General features: G+C 43.4%; 1 protein-coding gene across 2 annotated transcripts in view; it reads right to left on the bottom strand.

The window, feature by feature from the left end:
- Positions 1-21,663, bottom strand: part of SLC25A21 (solute carrier family 25 member 21) — a 385,337-nt gene that overhangs the window by 155,708 nt on the left and 207,966 nt on the right. For both annotated transcript variants that reach the window (XM_006117703.5, XM_006117702.5), the window contains one exon: positions 8,507-8,555. In XM_006117703.5, coding sequence (XP_006117765.2) covers positions 8,507-8,555 — 49 coding nt within the window. The remainder of the gene's footprint in view (positions 1-8,506; positions 8,556-21,663) is intronic.

Below are 21,663 nucleotides of genomic sequence, written 5' to 3'. Positions count from 1 at the left end.
TTCCCCTGTGGTTTCCTTTTAAATACTTACATTTTAAATAAAAGATTTAAATGCAGAGAGGATTTTTTAGATTGCCTGTCTGATCAGCTCACCTTCACATGGACTTGGGTGAAAGAAAATGATTCATGTGAATAGTCTACAAATATCTGGAGGATGTCAACACAAAGTGGGGAAGAGAATGATGTAGCATAGTAAAAAAGGAATAACTGGCAGTAATGAGATGAAATTATGTTGTGGAAAGTTCAGGCCAAATATTAGGCAAAGCTTTCTGGCAGGAATGTATCAGACTGTATAATAGCCTCCTGATGGACGTGATGGAAGATCTGTCACTTGGCACATTTAAAACTAGGCTGGACAAAACACTAGTAGTTATACAACTGAAAACAACCAGCCAGGTGGATGGATATGACAATCTAATAGACATCTCCCAATTCTAGAATCTATGGGTCCAATTCAGAAACGATATGCAAGATGGTCTACATTGTACTCCATTACATTCAGGCTCCCTCAGACCAAATAACACCCACTCTGCCATGGTAAACGGGGCCTAACTAGATGTAATTTATACAACAAGGACTTGACGATGGTATGAATTAAATAAATTGACACTACTTCTACCTACACCTTCTTCCAGTTCCTCGGTGTGTACGTTACAGTAGTTTGGACCCCGTTATACAATGGTAGAGTGGATGTCATTAGATCTGAAGGTGTCTAAATGAGTCAAATGAGACATAATTTATACAATATCACTTTCGAATTTGAGCCTGTGATTTGATCCAGATGTTCAATCTTATTCTCTCTGACCGGACTCCCATTCCTCTCTTTTTCTCTAGGATCACATTTTCTATCATAGGACAAAATCTTGTATCTTCCTTGGCAGCATCACTCCCAGATCATCTCTGCTTGCAGCTGAACTGAAACCTGCTTCAGAGATTCAACTGCATGTTACTCTTGTAACTTGTGGGCAGATTTCTAACTGGAAATGCCATTTTCCAGAAAAGCGTGTTTTGGAGAACATCTACTTTGGCTCCTTCCCTTTTCTGCAGCTGCCCTCTCAGAGCCGCCTACCATATGAAGGGATTTTGTCATGTCTGGCCTCTCCCCTACCACCACAATGTTGGGCCATTTTTATCACAGTCTTACATGTTGGAGGATACTGTGTAGCCCTATGTTATGAAAGGGAATATTTTCATGAAATTAAATTACAAAAAGAAAAGAAGTTTTTGGATGTGTACCAGGAGTACACAATGTGCAGCTCATGGAATCATAAAATGCAATCCATGGGCCGCCCTCTCTTTGTAACTGCAAGGACAGAGCTAATCAACTGCAGGTTTTTTTGCCATGAGTGAACTCAATCATCAAGCAATTTCCCCTTCTGAATTAAGATAGATACTCACCAGCACAAGCAAACATGCCTGTGTGCTTTCATTTGACAGGAGCTTGAGGGTTTCCCTTCTAAAATCGGCATACATATTCCAGAATCTAGGATTATGGAATTTTGATTATTTTATGGCATCCCCCTGATATCCCTAGAAACATGGCAAGAATCCTTTAAAGTGGAAATGGAGATTATTTTTCTATTTGGAGCATGTCACATATGTGCAGAGAGTGAGCAGGTGTCAGATACTTGCTGACCACTGTAATATGCAGATTATAGAAGGAAAACCCTCAAGCTCCTGTCAAATTACTAATGCTGGCCTTGTAGTTACCAGGAAATGTTTATACAAAAGGGGTACCCAATGTTTGGGGGAACACAGATATAGAAAGAGAATTGTGCTATTGCACTAGATTTAAAGCAAAACTTGCTTTAAAGGGAAATGATGTGGATTTCTCTCGCTGTATTATCCAAACTGAGTGAAATGCAACATAAAAAGAGCATAAACCTCTGAAAAGCAAATTTAATATTTAAAATGTTCCCAGGGTCCATAAGTGAAAGTCATTAATGGTAAGACAGGTCAAGAGTTTTTTAAAAAACTAACTTGTCTTGAAAAAATGTCCTTTTAGCAAACTTCCATTTTATTCCCAAATAATAATCAGTGACATTCTTTCAGATATGGGCCAAGTGTACAAAACCCGGCACTTGTGGTATTTTAAATCCAGGGGAAAGGGTGGCAGATAGACCTAAACAAGTGCTCCAAATCCAAATGTGACAAGGTTTGATTGAAGAACACTACATCACCATTGCCTTTGGATTCAACCAGATTCCAAAACAGCAGGGGATCCTCTCTGCACCTGGATCTGTGTTGGTATCTTGCCTCTAGTCCCAGAACCTGCTCAGGAATCCCCCTCCTCATGCCATGTGAGAGACTTTTAATTGGCTTCCCTTCCTCTCAAAAAGCTCACCTCACTGCCTGCTAATGCTTCTCTCCTCATTTCTCCCAATGGGGTGCCGTGACTTCCTCGTTACACTCAGCAGCCTCCCTTCTTGCCAGTGCAAGAGGACTAATCACCTGCATACTTCTAACATCCAAATGCCTAGTGAGAATGCTGCAATTTTGATTATTTTATGGTATTCCCCGGATATCCCTGAGTGGGTGTACCCAAATTCACTGATAAATCAAGTCAGATACTAGTGAAAAATCTTGAAGTTTGGCAGAAATAAGTTTATTAAGAACCTAATCAGAGCTGTTTGGTTAAATAACCTGAATTAAACCTAAGTCAGTTTGAACCAAGTAAATTATATTCATGCAGAGACAGTATCATTGGGTAAGCACAATGTACTCAGGTATGTTAGAAAGAAATGGAAGTCAGATGACAATTGTTATCAATCCTTTACTCTAAGCCAAGGATTTTCAGAGCAGGCTCCACTACTGCTCACTTGAATGAAAAAGACCAGAAATCAAAGAGGAATTAATGATATAAAAGGAAGGAGCTCTTGCAAAACAACAGATGGAATGAGATCGGAAACACATGTAGTAAGCTGAACTGTTCTAATAACAGCAAAAACGACAGAAATTGGAACAAGAGGCATGGAGAGAGGCTCACGGTAGAAAAGTTTTTGACTGGGGCTGTATTGCAGAGTTCCTATCTGGACTCAGATCATCTCTTAACTATTTCAAAGTTCAGGGGGTGTTTAATCCAGGGTGTTCATTTAGTTTGTGACAAAGATAACAGCCAGCCATGACCTCTAAATCACAAAATAGATCAAAACTTTTCCAACATTTGTCAAGATGAGGTTTTTGGCATGGACCTGTGTCTTGACCACGTAAAAGACAGAAGGATAGTTTTTAATTTACAGGGGTGACTAACATGCTGCCCTGTATTCCTGTCCTCTGATGCCAAAGAACCCCCAAAGTGGCAATTTTGTGTGAGTTTCTTTATATTCCCAACACCAACCCCAGTATGGCCTTGTGCAGCAAAGAATTTAAAATTATTCTTATTCTTTAGCTCTTCCTGCAGGGCCAGGGAAGAACAGAAGTCTCCCTTTCTCAAGATCTCTGAACATACTGGATTCAGCTAGCTCAGATCCTTTCCCCTCATTTTTTTCCTGTACTTTATTTTGTGCCACCAGCTAATTACTCACTAATTACTCAGCTCACCCAGACTGATCAGCTAATTAGCGGCATATCCTCAGTATGCCTTAACTAGGGAAGCTGATTGGTGCTTAAGAGATCAGAGCACCAAACAGCTTCCAGCCCCTGGTTCTCTCTCACACAGCTCACCCAATTGTCCAACGCTGCGGTTCCTTTTCCCTTGTGCATTCCTTTCTTTAGAGGATGCAACAGATGCCTGCTTCCTGCACTTGGTCATCTTCTCTACACCCAAAGAACTCATATTTTATAGGGGACAAATTTCCCCTTAATTCAGTTTCAGCCCACTGGTCTTGGTACCAGGTGTAATTTGAAGATCTAATCTCTTCCCATTCACCCATTTCATTTTGGGTCAGCGTGGATCCTTTTATATTCTTTCACTGTGGTTTCTCATTTTCCCAGTCCTACCAATATATCTCATGGTTCCTTCTCTCAAGGACATAGAAGCAAATATTTGATACACAGTCCATCCTCCTCTGATACTTTTGGGCTCCCCCCTTCTCACCTCCAGTGGCTAGGCTACTCGGCCAATTCTTTTCTTTTTCCATTTTTTCCTCAGGAACATTCATTTTCCTCTTTCATCACCAGTATGTATCCTGTCATCCAGGGTTCTTCTGTTCTCTTAACTTTGAGCCATTTCTTCATCTTCTTTGGTGGCTCAGTTCCCTTCTGCTGTACACCACAGACAGCTACTGTTTCAGTTCCAGTTCATCCCTAACGCCAACAGTTGGGGAAACCTATCCACAACTCCAAGCTGTTTCCATCTCACCTTAACCTGGACCTTTAGGGATATTGTGCCCATTGGGTTGAGTCATCTCTCCCCATTGATGCCCTCCAGACTCAGCCTTTCCCTTGTAGGATCCAGAGTGGCTTCACCACATCTTTCCTAGCAAACAAACACCCAGCCTCTCTCTCTTCTCCTCCTCATCTTTACTAAGATGATTGTCTTTTTTCTTTGGCACTCCCCCAATGGTATTGCTTGAATTAACACATATACCAATCAGGCCCAAACTACAGCATTCTAGTTGGAAAAAACATTTTACTATATTTAGCTCAAAAACAATGAGTATTACAAAGCCATTTCTTTGACATTTCAGTTTGTCACATCTTGTGTCACAGATTGGTAAATCTGATGGGTGACCATAGGATACTGCCCTTCAATCCAGGATAAACAGAAGGAAAAGCAAAAGTGATTATTCATTTAGGGTACTTCTACACAGCAGGGCTAAACTTGAAATAAGCTACGCAACTTGAGCTATGCTCATTGCGTAGTTTAAGTTGAAATAGCTTATTTCTAATTTGGGCATGAGTACACAGCACTTACTGTGAAATAGAGCACTCTTCCTCTGACTTCCCTTAATCCTTGTAAAATGAGGGTTACAGGAGTCAGAATAAGAAGCAGGGCCAGACTAGGGGTGGGCTAGCCGGGCAGCTGCCCAGGGTGTCAACTTACGGGGGGCGCCCGGCTCCCGGCGGGCTGCAGCAGCTGTCCAGGGTGGGGGCCGTGTTAACCCCCGCAGCATCAACCAGCAGCGTCCTTCCCCCCGCGGCCACAGGGCCCTGCACGGCCAGGTGCAGCCCGCCCTGGACAGCTCTGGGCTGTGCGCCATCAGAGGTGGCCAGGCCGACTGGGCAGCGCATGCACCATGCATCCACTCACGCACCCTCGGGGCGGGCCTGCGCATGCGTCGTGTGCCCGGAGGCGGTGCCGTGCGCCCCAGGGGCAGCGCCATGCACCTGGGGCCCAGGGTGCCAAAATAGCTCGGGCTGGCCCTGATAAGGAGCTCTCTGGCTGGACATTATTTCAACATCATGACGAAATAACTACTTGTGTGTAGACGTGTACTTTGTTATTTTGAAATAATGTCAGTTATTCCAGAATAACGGTGCTGTGTAGATGTACCCTCAGACGAGAATACCCATCAGCTCACCAGTCATCCATTTAAGTGATATCATTAAAGGTTTAAAAAAAACCCTGACCTTCTGTAGATTGACAGCATCTTTATCTGCAAGTTCTTAGCTACTGAATCCGTTTCATATGTTTCCTCGCTCCCCAACTACCCAGGAGATACAAGCAACTTTTATTGATGTTAATGAAAGTTTGTTGTAGCCTTTAGGGAGACTATAGGGATCTAGTACTTTATTTATTTTACTGACTGCTGCACCTTCCCTAAGGATAATCTGACTAAGAAAAAATAAGATAAAAGATTTGCTGTGATATAAACAAATGCAACATGAGCTGTATAAGCCTTCTTGTATCAGAAAGTACAGCAAGGCTACGTCTACACTGGCCCCTCTTCCGGAAGGGGCATGTAAATTTCACGAGTCGTCGTAGGGAAATCCGCGGGGGATTTAAATATCCCCCGCGGCATTTAAATAAAAATGTCCGCCGCTTTTTTCCGGCTTTTAAAAAAGCCGGAAAAGAGCGTCAAGACTGGCCCCGATCCTCCGGAAAAAGTGCCCTTTTCCGGAGGCTCTTATTCTTACTTTGAAGTAAGAATAAGAGCCTCCGGAAAAGGGCACTTTTTCCGGAGGATCGGGGCCAGTCTAGACGCTCTTTTCCGGCTTTTTTAAAAGCCGGAAAAAAGCGGCGGACATTTTTATTTAAATGCCGCGGGGGATATTTAAATCCCCCGCGGATTTCCCTACGACGACTCGTGAAATTTACATGCCCCTTCCGGAAGAGGGGCCAGTGTAGACGTAGCCCAATAGTTTTCCATAGTCTTCTGGCTGGGTACAGCATTTCATTTGGAAGAGGAAGTAGGTTGCATTGGGCTAAAATAATAGAGAGAGAGTTTTCTGTTTTTTTCTGTGTATAAGTAACTTGGATTAATCTGTCAGATTTGAAATCTTCTTTGGTGTCCTAATGCAGAATGAAACAAAATTATTTTCAAATGTATAAATGTACATTTAGCAGGAAATAGCTCCACTGGGCATGCTGTTTGTTTATAGTTTACAAGAACATATTTTTATATATCAGCCCTTCTCCAAGACCTGCCATGGATAAATGATTATATTATTATTGTAGAATAGTATAAAATTATTAAATACAGCAAATGTATGGCAAAATATTATCACAGAAAATCCAAACCATTATTGTGTTTCCTGAGGTTCAAAATAATCTCAGGCAGGAATTTCCTTTTCCAACATATTTATTAAAAACATATTCAAGCAAACACAAAACACATAACAATCAAGCAAGGATGCACAGCCACAATCCACAGGATGTGGGCATCTGGCATTGTCTTGATGTTCCTCTGGAGCAGGAATGGGCAATAATTTTTGAAGGGGGGCCACTTGGTGAATTTCAGAAGTGGTCGTGGACTGCCCCGGAAGGGGCAGGGCCTCAGGCGGAAGGAGTGGGGCCAGGATACATCAAGTGCTTCTCCACCCACAGACCCTGATTGGCCTGCAGGAAGTCTCCTCCCCCTGCCAGGGACACGCAGTTCCTTTTGGGGCCATGTACCTCTCATGGGGAGAGGAGAGTTCACACACTCCCACACCCTGCTCTTCCAGGGGCACGCAATTCCCTCCTGGCAGGACGGGGTGGGCAGCAAGAGACTTTGTGTACCCCTCCACCCCCAGGCCCTGATTGGCCTGAGGGTAGTGGGAGCGTGTGAAGTCTCCTTCCCCCACCAGGGATTTGTGGTTCCCTCTGGTGCCACGTGCCCCTGACGGAAAAAGGAGACTTCATATGCTTCCCCATCCCCAGGTCTCAATTGATTTGGGACCGGGGGGCGGCAGGGCGGCCGCGGGCTGGATTAATCCACTTAGTGGGCTGGATCCAGCCCGCAGAGACCCCTTTGCCTACCCCTGTAGTAAATGTTAGTGTCTATGTTGCTGAAGAGATCAAGAATTGTGTAATGGGGGGGAAACAACTTTAAATTGCCACTGGAGTGCCATGCGTCATGTGCTCTGAGAGCTTTGGGAGGGAGAGTGCCGCGGTCCAGGCAGTGCTGAGGGCTGGCTCCCAGCTTGGCCCCTTCTGCCTGAGTCCCCACCCCTTCAAATAATGCAGCAACCACACCCCTCTCCCATACACACCTTGCCCAGGGGCCTGGCAAGGTTGTTGGCTCCCCTGATTGTGGATACTGAGCTGAGGAAAAATCAGAGAAAATTCCTAATATAGAATTACTTCCTTCTCCATAGTCCTTAGCATAATTATAAAAACAAGCAGAGAATGCCTTTACAAACATTCAATACAACTTTTAAGCATCCCAGAGAACTGCTGTCTCTTTTTCCTACTTCAGGCACGTCCTCCAGTTCTTACCTTTCAACTGGCCATACTAGAACTTTGCTAAGGTTAGTTTCACAAGTAGTTAACACTAGTAATGTCTGCATTTGTTACATTATGAATTTAGATGTCAAGCTCCAAAAGACAGAAATCCAATACCATAAGGTTTTTTTCTTTTTCTAAATGAACAATATGATATAGAAATTTTGGGACAAAATTTTCAAAATTGGTTCACCATATGTACTCACAAAGACACAGATTAGTATGGCTAAACAGGAAAATGGAGACAAAGTATAGTTGGCTTGAATTAACCCAACTTACATGTGCTAATTTGGGGAACATTCTTTCATTCTAACTTTTTAAAATGTGACCCATTGCAGCAGGTCTCAAAAATATTTTAAGGCACTATGGCACTTCAGTTTCACATTAAAACATTACTTGAGATGATGGATATGGTAAGCATATTTAAATATTCAACTTTTATTTAATTCTTTCTTTTAGCTATTATATGAAGACTGTACTTCATAAAAAGTATTTAATACCTTTAGATGACCTCTAACCAGAAATGCATCATGCTATTCAAATTCTGTCTATCAAGTGCTGTAAAAAGCAGTAAGTAAACATAAATGCCATTAAAGAGAGAAGTTGTCTTCCTTGGACAAGTTCTAGCAATTTATTTTCTGACAGCTCCCAATTTGGATATTTTCCAGTGTCAATAAAACTTGTTCAAGCAGAACCTTACCTGGTTTTCACTACATCAAGAGGGTGCATCAGGCAAATTTCTACAAGACCTGTAAGATGATAAAGAAGAGAGGCCTAATCAACATTTGTAAAGACAACAGTCTCTGTTGCACTCACTGACCCCAATGGTTTTCTAAGTGTGAATGTTAAAACAGAAAGCTGAGTACAATGAAGGAAACTGAGCTAAAAGCTGAAGGAAAAGTATAAAAACACGTATTACATAGTAAAGATGCTCTTCTGAAATATATTCTGCACAGACTTTTTAAAAAGATTTATGGAAAAGTGAGCTCATTCCTCTCAAACAACCAAATAGACTGTCAATGACCACTGAACAACAAGACATAAATAAACACAGAGGCTGATTATTACTATTAGGCTGTGTCCAGACTCGGGTTTTTTCGAAAAAAGTAGCCTTTTTTCGAAAAAACTTCACCTGCGTCTAGACTACAGCCGCGTTCTTTCGAATTTAAATCGAAAGAACGCGGCTTTTCTTTCGACGGCGGTAAACCTCATTTCACGAGGAAGAACGCCTTTTTTCGCAAGTGCTCTTTCGAAAAAAGGCGTTCTTGAATGCCAACAGGGCTTTTTAGAAAGAAAGCATCCAGACTCACTCGCTGCTTTCTTTCGAAAAAGTGGCTTGCTTTTTCGAAAGTTCCGCTTGCAGTCTAGACGCTCTTTTTCGAAAGAGGCTTTTTCAAAAGTATCTTTCGAAAAAGCCTCTTTCAAAAGAGGCTTGCAGTCTAGACATAGCCTTAGTGTTAAAAACTCAGCATATTGAACCTGGGGTTGCCAGATGGTTTCAACAAAAATACCAGACACACTTGACATTACATCACAATCTACATTACATCTTATTTAGAAAATACCACTAGCTGCCCTGCTGCTGCCCCGCCCAGCCAGGGTTTCCCGGCGTGCCTGTACACTGTGGGGTGGGGGTGCAAAGGGTGTGAAAGCCCCCCCAATGGTTCCCCAAGGAAGCATGCTCTGGCTGGGGGAAGGCTGGGACTGATTTCCCTGCTTACTTGGGAGATCACGGAGGGTGCATTCACACCCTTGCAGTCACATTTACAAAAAAAGCACCCCCCATAGAAATTCCTGCATAAGGGCCTGCTGGGGACAGGGCTCGCCAGGGCAGCAGGGAGACAGGGCTCCCAGCTGGTTCTCACTTCCCAGCTCTAGGGCTCTCTGATCCATCAACATCCGTGGTCCGTTGCTGAACCAGAGTCCCAGATTTCAGAGGTTCAACCTGTAGTACGTTGTGGTGATGAGCTCTTCAGGGTAATAGTAGGAAAGTGGGTGGAGGTGGGGGTGGGGAGCGGGGATACTAACTGTATGCTCCATTGTAATTCCTATTGTTCACCATTCTATAACTGGGACACCAGAAAAAAATCCCTTGGCATCATGGACCAATAGAATTCAATGAATTCTCATTTTTTCTTGGACAGAAAATTAATTTCCTCTAAAGGAAAATACCAGGCTTAAGCACAACTCTTATCTACAAGTTGTTACACACTCTATACTTCTAGCGTACATTACAGCTCCCTGACATCTGCTTCCCATTCTTCTATGTTCATCTACTCCATGCCCATCCATAGGTCTCTATTTGAAGCAACAACATACGGGAAACCATTGTCCTGATTGGGCCACAGCAAAAGTGCATTGTTGGGATTTGAAATAGATTTTGTCTAGGCTGATACTAAACTACTACATTCACTTTAAAAGCGCTTTTAAAATATGAAAAAACCCCAGAAAGATAAAGAAGTGTGTTCACATGCATGATATGTGGGGATTACATGACCTGTCTAACTGAGTCTATTTTTGATAGATTTCAGAATTGGCTGTGATTGGCCAAAGATAACAAGATGTCAAAAGTGACTCACAGTAGCACTCAGGAGGTGACTCCGCCAAAAGTTGGAGATGCTTCCGGTGCCTCTGCTAAAATTTTAATTGCTAAATGGGTGTCCCTTCATGCCTCCTCCCTGTCCCTCTCGGTGGCCCTCAATACAGCCCCTTTCCCCACAGGCACCAGTAACCTATGCTAGATATTATGTTTTAAAGTTTAAAAAAAGAGAGAGAGGATTTTCAGGACTATTAATTTTTAGCTTTGAATTTCTCTGTTTTATCTATTTGCTACTTTAATGACAAGCTGCTTGCAATCAATTTGTAATGCAGTATACAGCAGACAGCAGGAAGCTGAATATGAAACCATTAGTGTAAGGTTATAGTTGAAAAGGTAAGCATACAAGAGTCAGGAAATTCAGTGCTAAGTGTTCTACAACAGCCATTTTGTGTGTTACACTATTCATGAAGTTCAGACTGCTTACATTTAACAAGTAGCCACTGAATATATTCAGGAAATCAGAAATTAAAAACACTGAGTTGAAATCCTGGTCTCCTTGAAGTCAGCCAGGTTGTTAGGTGTCCGTTTTTCAACTGGGCGGCGCACACCTCAGATGCCTTCTGGGAAGTGATGACATGTCCCTATGACTTCTAGGCATACAGGTGGTGAGGGAGACCCCATGTGCTGCACACTGGCTCCACCCCTGCAGCTTCCATTGGCTGCAGTAACAAGCAAATAGAAACTGTGGAGCCGGTGCCCAGGACTCCATGCCCTCCCTGTAGCTTCCTCTGGCCACTCTTCCAGGCAAATGGGGGTTGCAGAGTCAGAACCCACTATTTCATCCTCTCCCTCTGATTCTGTCCCCACAGCTCCCATTGATTTCCACTGACCAATGGAAGTTGTGGAGCTAGCACTTGGTGACACTGTGCACAACCTCCCTGGCCTAGGGAGCCACCTAGGAGCAACAGGGACATATCACTGCTTCCTGGGGAGGTGCCTGAGGTGAGCACCATCTGGAGATTGCACTCTGCACCCTCTCCTGCACCTCAACCCACTGCCCCTGCCCTGAGCCCATCCTCCATCCCAAATCTCTGCATCCCTGGCCCCATCCTAGAACCTGCATCTCCAGCCAGAGCCCTCACACCTTGCACTCCAATCTCCTGCCCCAGCCCAAAGCCCCCTCCCACACCTTCAACTCTTTATTTATGGCCCCATGCTTGAGCCCACACCCCCAGTCCAGAGACCTCAACCTCTCTCAGTCTCCATCTCCCTGCCCCATACCTAAGCCCTCTCATACACTCCCAACTCCTTGTCCTCGCTTGATGAAAATGTGTGAGTGAAGTTGTGACACAGTGAGCAACAGAGGGAAGGGGATGGAGAGAATGGGAGGCAGGGCTTAGAGAAGGGGCAGGGGGCAGGGCAAGAGTATATGGTTTTATGCAAATAGAAAATTGGCAACTGTAGCCAATTCCAGTCACTATGATTCCAGTCACTATGTCTGTGCTACAAACTTTGCTAATATTAATCTAAATGCTTTACTCTTTGAATTTCTCAACCTTAAAATTGCATTAAAACTTGGCTTTTCATTTAATTTTTCCTCGTATTGTTCTTGTTTAAGCCTAAGTTGTTCACACAGAGTGTCTTTCACTGATGCATCTTTAACACCTTCACAACCTTCCTTTAGGTCCTGCTTCATTCAGGAAGGCATATAATCATGTGCTTAATTCCCATGTAATTCAATGGAATACTTAAATGCTTTCCAGAATCAGACCTAGACACCATAAGTTCTAAGGCCCAGATACTGCTACCATGGATTTCATCGGCACAGGACCTGGTCCCAATTAAGTTGTCCTTAAACAGTTAATGGCCTCTGAAACCTAAAGCAATTCATTATGTGTGAAACATTCTCAACCACTTTTGCTTTCCTAAAAATACAAAGAGAAACTGTTCTAATGCCTACGAGTGAAAATTTAATTTTTCACTGTTCACAGCTCAAAGTATTGAACCAATTTAATGCAGCATTGGGGTCTGACGGTACAGCAGACATAGTGTAGCTGGACCCGTCAGCAGAGCTATGTGCCGGTGCAGGGGTCTGCCTGCATGAAGTCTACTGTATGACCAGGGGCTTAAGTTATCCCCCCCCCCCACCAACATTGACTATAAACCAAGCTTATTTCAATGTTTTTAATGTCAACCACTTCTGAGATAATAAAATACAAACTTTGAAGTAAAACAAATCAGAAATTTGTACTTTCTTCACACTTAAGTTACTAAAAGTGAATTAAAACTCCAAAGATTTTTCTCAAGCTTCCCATAAAATCTATGCATAGCAGTTCCTACAGAGCCTCACAAAATATGATATGTAACTGAGGAAAACATTCAAACTGTTAAACAAATATAGCATGAAGGAAATTCTCTCCATATTAATTCTTTTATCAGCTGCTTCAACATGATGTCCTAATTTCATTGTGGTTAATATAAAAATATAGAGAAATGTATATCAATCTTATGGTACCTGACATACCTATTATATTAAAGGGTTTTTTTTATCACGCACTTGATCAACAATTCTACCCTCCATTTCAGCTCTGCCTTCGTTTTCTGCTGGCATACGTACCTCAAAATATGAGAGATCTTTTATTTACATATAGCTAATAATTTAGGCTCCAATACTGCAATGATTTAAGTATGTACTTAATCATAAGCAGAGGAGTCAGTTGCAGCCATAAATTTGAAGTAAAGAAAGCTAAAATGTTCTATCAGACATAGTCATAGATTAGCACAAACACACCTGTACACCCTCATATCGTGATTAGAGCTTCCAACCTCATACAGTATGGCTGCGTCTAGACTGGCATGATTTTGCGGAAATACTTTTAATGGAAAAGTTTTTCCGTTAAAAGTATTTCCGCAAAAGCGCATCTAGATTGGCATGTACTTTTGCGCAAAAGCATCCGTGGCCAGTCTAGACGCGATTTTGCGCAAGAAAGCCCTGATTGCCATTTTAGCCATCGGGGCTTTTTTGCGCAAAACAGTTCTTCCCTGTCTACACTGGACCTCTTGCACAAGTATTCTTGCGCAAGAGGGCTTTTTCCCGAGCAGGAGCATGAAAGTATTTGCGCAAGAAGCACTGATTTTGTACATTACAAAGTCAGTGTTCTTGCGCAAATTCAAGCGGCCAGTGTAGATAGCTGGCAAGTTTTTGAGCAAAAGCGGCCACTTTTGCGCAAAATCTTGCCAGTCTAGACGCACCCTTATGTGTTTCACAATCACATCCAAAGGCCCCTTCTAGCTCACAGCTCCCTTATGTTCGTGCTGTACAAATTAAGACCTTAATCCTGCCCATATTTCTGTAGATATTCAAAGTTATTATGAACATAAATGGTTGCAGAATTTGGCCCTAATTAAAGAAGAGCTGAGACAATTGGGTGAAATAAAAAACAGAAGGCATGCAAGAAATTAAGATGAGGATAAGAGTAACAGGAACATGTGGTTAAAAGACTAATTTAAATTTGACATTGCACTAATGCTAAACTATATTTTGAGGGCTTGTTTTATTACATAGATTTATTTTCAAAAATTGCACACACTTTATTATATACAGGTTGAAACTCTTTTAACTGAGATTCTCTGATCCAGCAACAACCATGATCCGGATGGTGCAGAGCCAGACAGTCCTGGTGGAGGGCCAGTGGCAAGGATCCCTGCAGAGCTGGCAGGGCAGTGGGCTGCCTGCAGCAAGTCCGCTGTCAGTGCTTGGCCGCAGGCCTGCCCAGAGGAGTTGGGAAACTGCGTGCTGCGTGCATGTCTGCTCCCTGGCTGGTCCTGGATCCCAAGCATGGTGTGCGCTGCTGTCCCGTGGGACCCAGAGTCCCAGCATGGCATGCATGGCTTCCCTGTGGGACCTGGAGCCAGAGTGTGGCATGTGTGGCTGCCCTACAGGTCCCAGAGCCAGGGCAGCAATGGCTGCCCAGCAGGGTCAGCAGGGCTGTGGGACCAGCAGGTGAGGAGCCAGCCAGAAGGACAGCAGGCTGGGCGCAGGGTGAGAAGGGCAGCAGCAGGGGGTCCAGAAATGACCTCCCGTGGTCCAGCAAAATCCCTCATCCAGGACCAGTCAGGTCCCGAGGGTGCTGGACCAGGGAGGTCCAACCTGTATTATTATTTCAAAAGAGGGATTATTCTGTATTTGGAGATTCAAAAGTATTTGTTATACTTCCATTAAATTTTGGTCAAAGTACTGAGCAAAACATCTCAGAGCAGCTGTTTTATATACTGATGTTGGTAGGCAAGTCTGTACATCTACACCAATTTTTGAAAATGTTGACAAAGTAATAAGATCTCCTCACTTCTCAAATATAGTTCTACAAGAAGATTTACCCGGCATTGCTCCAGTCCTTAACTCAAATAAGTTTTGTGTTACTGAGTTTAAATCAATGCTCTTGGGTGGGCCTGGATACCAGGGGATTCAGTATGCAGCCTGTCCCGATGAAAGAGGACAACCCCATCTCTCTGTCACCACAATAGTTTGGGGTCCAGGTCAGAAGCATCTGTCCATGGCTGCTGCAGCAGGCACAGCCAGGGGACGAAGAAGGACAAACAGATATACAAACAGACAAACTCTCTGAAATATATAGTAGATATTTGTCCCTTTTTCCGCCCCGGAATCCTGCCGGCCTAATGGGGTTATAGCTGTTCTGATCCCCATCTCTGTCCTCTCACTGTCCCCCTGTGGTCATTCTTCAATATAATTGTCCCTCCTATCAGATCCCTCCCTTCCTATTTAATGAGGAAAAAACAAATTGCAGGCACATCCAATTCTCCTGGCACAACCATAGCCTTATCTTGCTTTAAATTATGATAAGAAGAAGCTGCATACCCAATGAGGTAGTCCTACCTCTTACCATTTAGGAGTTCTTGAAGAAAGAGACTCACATAGACAGACACACACACACACATTTCTAAAATATATAGTACAGGTTGAACCTCTGTGGTCCGAGACTCTCTGGTCTGGCAACATCTACAGTCCACAAAGGCTGCCGGAGCTCGCGGGTTCGTGGAGGGCTGTTGCGGCCAGAGGACTGAGGGCATTGATGCTAAGTAGCTGGGGAGCGGAGCCCAGAGGTGAGGCTGGTGCCCCCTTCCCTATCAGACCTTTGCTGGTCTGGAAAACTCCCTTGTCCAGGGCTGGTCAGGCCCCAAGGGAGCCGGACTAGGGAGTCCAACCTGTACTAGAAGACTTACCTGGCATTGCCCAGATCCTGCCTGAAGATGGAAACGGGGATGGGCAAAGGGAGATGGCCATGGAGGCCTCCTGCTGTCACTCTCCAGGTCTGGCCCAGGGGAAGGGGCGGGCCACACAGGCTTCCCACTAATGTTCTTTGAGCTTGGCCCAGGAGTGGGAGAGGGACAGGTCTGTGAAGGCTAGCTGGGCGCAGCTGCACTAGAAAGCTCAACGGTGCTGGGAGGGGCAGCCTGTGGCTCCTGCAGTGGGTGCTGGGGCTGCCCAGTCCCAGTGATGCTGGGGAGGGGGGCATGGCAGTGGGGTCATTGGGGTTTCCTGGCCCCCTGGTCCAGCACTGAGGCTGATGGCCGAGGGAGGAAGGGGTTTGGGACAGAAGCCAGCTGGCCACTTCCTGGTGTGGCTGCCCCAGTGGTCACTCTGCAGTATAGCTGTTCCCTGTGCTTGCTGCCCCCAGTGGTGACTGTGAGTAGTGTCCCTCTGCTCAGTCCCCTCTCTTTCCATGTTCTGGAAAACAATTGAATTCCAAGCACATCCTGTTTTCCTGGCACAACTAAACCCTGAACTTGCTTTAAGTTAGCATAAGAGGAAACTATATACTAAATTTGGTGGTCCTAACTTTTAACGTGTAGGAGCAGTTCTTGAACAAATGGACTCAGACAGACACACGCACAAATCTCTAAAATATATATAAAGAAAGAAGATAGGAAGTTGTATGTTAGCTGTTTTTGCCTCTGCCATTACCACTACGTCTGACTGACTATTCACAATATTCATTTATTGTTTTTTTCATAATTTCTGTTCCCCTCTCCATCATCCTCACATAAAATTTTATTTTTCAAAATATATTAAAGGGAGGAAATACAAGTAGTACATGTCCTAGACTATTAATATACACTGGCAGGGACATGAAGTAAGGGCGACAGCAGTTCAACATTGTTTTTAATTATATTTTTCTGGAAAGCAAGCATTGCAATGTTATGCCTAGATCAGTGAGGTTGCTTTCCCCCTCCCCCCCAAATGCACGCTCCTCACTTACTGTAATCCTCATTGCTCATGCATAGCCTGTATTGAACTAAACTAAGAACCAAATCATATGTCAGATGGGAGAACCTGGAGCCTGTTTCTTTGTCCTTGCTCTATCCCCAGAACTGAACATAAACTGCTCCACAGCTGCCAACAGGTGCTTTACAAGTGATGCTGCAGAGGAAGGTTTCAGCAGTGATAGGAGGAGCATGGCCTATGACTTTTCTTTCCCTCCTACTTTTCCCCAATTTTTGATCTTCCATCTTGCACTGGCAGGAATGAGTGGTAGTAGGGAATCAACCAGGGAACCATGGCTTTGCTCACCCTATCCTGTGTTTATTCATTAATGCCCATTTTGAGTGAAAACTGTAGTGCCAGAGATTGGCTCTAATGTCTTGGTCTTCGGAAGTCAATTTTTAATTCAAGCATTTTTCCAGCAATCGAATCACATGAATTCCAGGTTCTTTGGCAAGAAATATGTTGGGTAACTTCAAGATCATATTAACTATCTGCCTTTCTCTGCCTTTTCTTTGTTCTCATCTTTTCACTAGCCCCTAAGTTTTTGACAGTGTATAGGTGGTTCATTTCACCAAGCAGCAGCCTGCAAAATAGCTAAAAATTGTTACATAGTTTTCTAAGAAGCACTAAAAAGAGAGCAAACTGCAAGACTCCAGTGGAACAGCTACAAACACAAGCTACATTTTTCCATTTACTGTACTAGTCATGCAAATCATTACAACATCCCACTTGATAGACTGCCCAGAAATTGTGGTGACCCTACTAAATTACAAGCAACCTGAGATGTGTATAGGAATAAAATATATTGCACTTTCTCCCACTAAAGTGCATTAGTTTTGTGACAAAGTCTGATAGTGCTATACATATCTACTTTGCTGAATATGCAGTTGTATGGTGCAATGTAATCTAGCTATTCATACCTGACAGCTGCTGTTTACCAATTCTGATTCTATGATAAGATGCTTCAGAGGGGTAGCTGAGTTAGTCTGTAACTAGAAAACCTTAAAAAACAACAAATAGTCTAGTAGCACTTTAAAGGCTAACAAAACATGTAGATGGTATCATGAGCTTTCGTGGGCACAACACACTCTTCTAAGCAAATGGGGGTTGCAGAGTCAGAGCCCACGATTTCATACCCTTCCCCTGATTCTGTCCCCACAACTCCCATTGACTGCAATTCCCAACCATTGGGAGTTGTGGAGCTAGCACTTGGTGACACTATGCACAACTTCCCTGGCCTAGGGAGCCACCTAGGAGCAACAGGGACACGTCACTGCTTCCTGGGGAGGCGCATGGAGATTAAACCCTGCACTCTATCCTGCACCACAACCCATTGCCACTACCCTACATGTTTTGTTTGATTTTAAGGATATGTCTACACTACAAAGTTAATTCGAACTAACAGTCGTTAGTTCGAATTAACTTTCATAGGTGCTACACATGCAAACCTCTAGTTCGAACTTAGCGGAGCACTTAATTCGAACTAGGTAAACCTCATTCTACGAGGACTAACGCCTAGTTCGAATTAAGTAGTTCATTTCATTTGGTGTCCTCTAGTCCTTCTATTATGGGAACTAATGAAGAATTTTTCTTTATGCACCCTCTCCACACCACTCATAATTTTATAGACCTCTATCATATCCCCCCTCAGTCTCCTCTTTTCTAAGCTGAAAAGTCCCAGTCTCTTTAACCTCTCTTCGTATGGGACCTGTTCCAAACCCCTAATCATTGTATTTGCCCTTTTCTGAACCCTTTCCAAGGCCAAAACATCTCTTTTGAGGTGAGGAGACCACATCTGTACACAGTACTGAAGATATGGCGTACCATAGTTTTATACTTCCCCTCCTCCTTCTTCCCCTGGCTTCCCCCTTCCAGCTCCCTCCTCCCAGGATTCCCCCTCCCCTCTCTCACCCTCTCTCTTCCCCCTCCCACCTCCTTTTCCCAGACTCCCCAGAGGTTAATCCCCCCCTCTCCCCAGTTTTGTTAAATAAAGAGTTTCTATTTTTGAACACACATGTCCTTTATTTTTTACATCAGGAAGGGGGGCTAGGGAAGGGTAAGTGGAAGGAGGCGAGGGAGGAATGGAGCACGAGCCCCCGATGGGGAGGACTGGAGTGGCTCTGCGGGCTCCTCGGGGTGGAAGCTCTCCTGCAGGGTCTCCTGGATCCTGACAGCCCCCGATTGACCCCCCCCCGGATGGCAGCCTGTGGCAAGTGCAGGTGGGCTGATGGCCGAGTGCTGTGATGTGCCGAGTGTGAGCACTCAGGGCACTCCAAGACAGGACTGTTTTGCTGTCCCTCATCGAGGTAGACAAGCAAGCGGGGAACCCTTAACTTCGGTTCAGGGTCCACTCAATGTGGACATGCTAGTTAGAATTAGCAAAATGCTAATTCGAATTAGTTTTTAGGTCTAGATGCACTAGTTCGAATTAAGTTAGTTTGAATTAGTGCTGTAGTGTAGACATACCCTAAGGTACTACAAGACTATTCATAGTTTTTTAAGTTTTTCTGTAAGATGGTATTTTAATGCTGCAAGGAACATGGATAGTCCAAAGCTATTTTCTGATTGACCTGTGGGAACAGTTTAGTAATGTCATCTGCATCAATTAACAGTGATGCACAAATGAAATGGAATCAATAGCAACCAAAGGGAATCCACAACGCTATTGTGTTAAAATTATTTTAAATTCGGAGAGAGTTGTACGAAGATGTGGTTCCACCCCAATTCTAACACAACACATGCCTCTTCCCTACTAGGAATTGTTTTCATTCTGGAAGGATACATACCCTTTTCAAATTGGCTGTTAAGAAGTTTTGTAAGTTATATTTAAAATTATCAAGCTGCAGTCTCCAACAGCAGTATGTCACTTTATGGTACAGATGTGAATGGTTAATCCATTAAACCTCATGGGTGAGGCTTAGCAGCTCTGGTTAACCGGCAGATGCTAGAGCAGTTCCCTGCCAGCTGTGGAGACACTGAGTGCATGGGGCACTCCAACCCTGCCGGAGCAACCCCTGGCCATGGCGGAGCAGGGCGTGGGGGGTAGCTCCAACCCGTATCTGAGGAGAGGAGCAATTCCACCTCTCTTTAATTGGTTAACCGGTTAGACATTATGTTTAACCGATTAACCAATTAAATGAGATTTACATCCTTACTTCATGGCGTGCATTATTTATTGATTATTGTACGTCCTGAATGGTTGATTTCCCTTGGCCTTTATCTTTCTGCTTTGCAGAGCACCTGAAGCTAGCACCCATAAAATGCACTGCCTGGAGTGGTTTACTGCTGTATTAAAGTGGCTGGAAACACTGTGACTATCTGACTGGATGGTTTTGTCTTTTGGATGATGTCACACTTACCTATGATGCCAGTTCCCACTGCCACTCAGTTAAGACCTCATCAGTGTAGAACTATCACAACAAAATGCTATTACACTAATTATATTCACTGAATAGGAAAATATCCAAACTAATAAGTAAGAAATAGAGATAACAGAAGAAGCTGGTTTGTACATGTTTCAAAAGTGGAATTCTTTATACTTTTGATCCTTCTCTTGGGACAAACTCTGGCTCTGAGCTCCACATACACCCCAAAAGCTTTGGCCAGGAGCAAAGTGTAAGGTACAATTGGTACATCTTAAAATTTGTTCTTCAGACACTGTAGTTGAACCTTCCTGGGGCTTTCTGTGTATATTACTTTTTAAGGGGTGCTCTAGTGTAGATCTGAGTGATCAGGGACCACGATCCATGTGGTTTAGTCCAGACACCCTGTTTAGTGCAGAAGTCATTAGACACCCTCCTTACCGTGTGTTATTCATTTTCCTGGAATAACATAGTCACCAAGGAAACACAACAGAATGGAGATTGCTCATAGAGAATGTAGTAATAAACACGCCAGGCACTGTATAGTTGGAACACTACATATTTATCTTGGCCTTCATAGAGATACAGTTACGATATAAGAAATGATAATAAATATTTGTGTGTATCTTACATTTCTTTGTAAGAAATATGTCAGACTTAAAAATAAATAATTAACCTTAAGGAAATGTGATTTGTATTGATCTTTCTTTTCTGAAAAAAAAGAAAAAAAAAGAAAAAAATCCAAACACAAAAAACTGTTACATATTTCCTTCTTAAAATTAGCTTACTAGTTGGCTGATGCAAGTTATCTGACAAGACAAATACTTCCAGCAGTATGCAGCCTCTAACTGACTGTAAAATGCATTGTTTGGAGAAAAATCAATGTCTGAAACACAAGGATCCTAGCAGTCAATCTTCCATTATGACTTCTATCCAGACTACATTTTTTTCATGGCTGCTGGCCCACTACATCTGTGCAGACACATAAAGCTTTAACCTGTTCTCTTGCAGAAGCAGCCATAAAATGCCATTTTCAGCTTTATAGATATGGCTGTCAAAGACCATTCCTTCCACATATTATGTCCTTCCCAAATGTAATACGTGTTAATTAGGCTCAAAAGGAAAGTGTGCAGGGATGCTCTGAGTATGCTGGAAAAGATTTAAATGACATTCACATTCATTTTAAAAAATGACATTTACTTTAACTCTTTCCCATTATTCTGGTTATTGCTGTGGCCTGGGATTAGCTAAAGGGACCCTAGATCTTTTAGCAAACATTAATTAATCTTTTAGGTAACAAGCAAAAACTAATCCTTTCCTTAGAAAAATGTGTAGAAGTGGAAAGTTATTTTTAAAAATGCACTGTAATGGCAGTTAGCATTCAAGTAGAATGCTATCCTCAGAGGCCTTGAATATACTGAGATAATGCATCATGCTAGAAAACATGTCAGTTAAGAAGATATTGAACCCAATTTGCCCTTGGCATGGAGGAGAATGTGCAAGTCCCAGCAGGTCTAAAACCTAGTCCTACTGTGCTGCCATGTAGCAAACAGCTCCCTGCTGCCATCCAATAGCAGCAGTAACCAGCTTGTGCTCCTCTACTCCTGGCCCACTGTAGACATGGCCCATGGGAAGTCACACCTCAGGAGGTCTGACAAACAGCATCCCTGTGG

The sequence above is a fragment of the Pelodiscus sinensis genome, chromosome 5 (assembly GCF_052426305.1).
Source record: "Pelodiscus sinensis isolate ZL-2025 chromosome 5, ASM5242630v1, whole genome shotgun sequence".
Lineage (NCBI taxonomy): Eukaryota > Metazoa > Chordata > Testudines > Trionychidae > Pelodiscus > Pelodiscus sinensis.
This window is presented reverse-complemented; position numbering and strand designations above follow the sequence as displayed.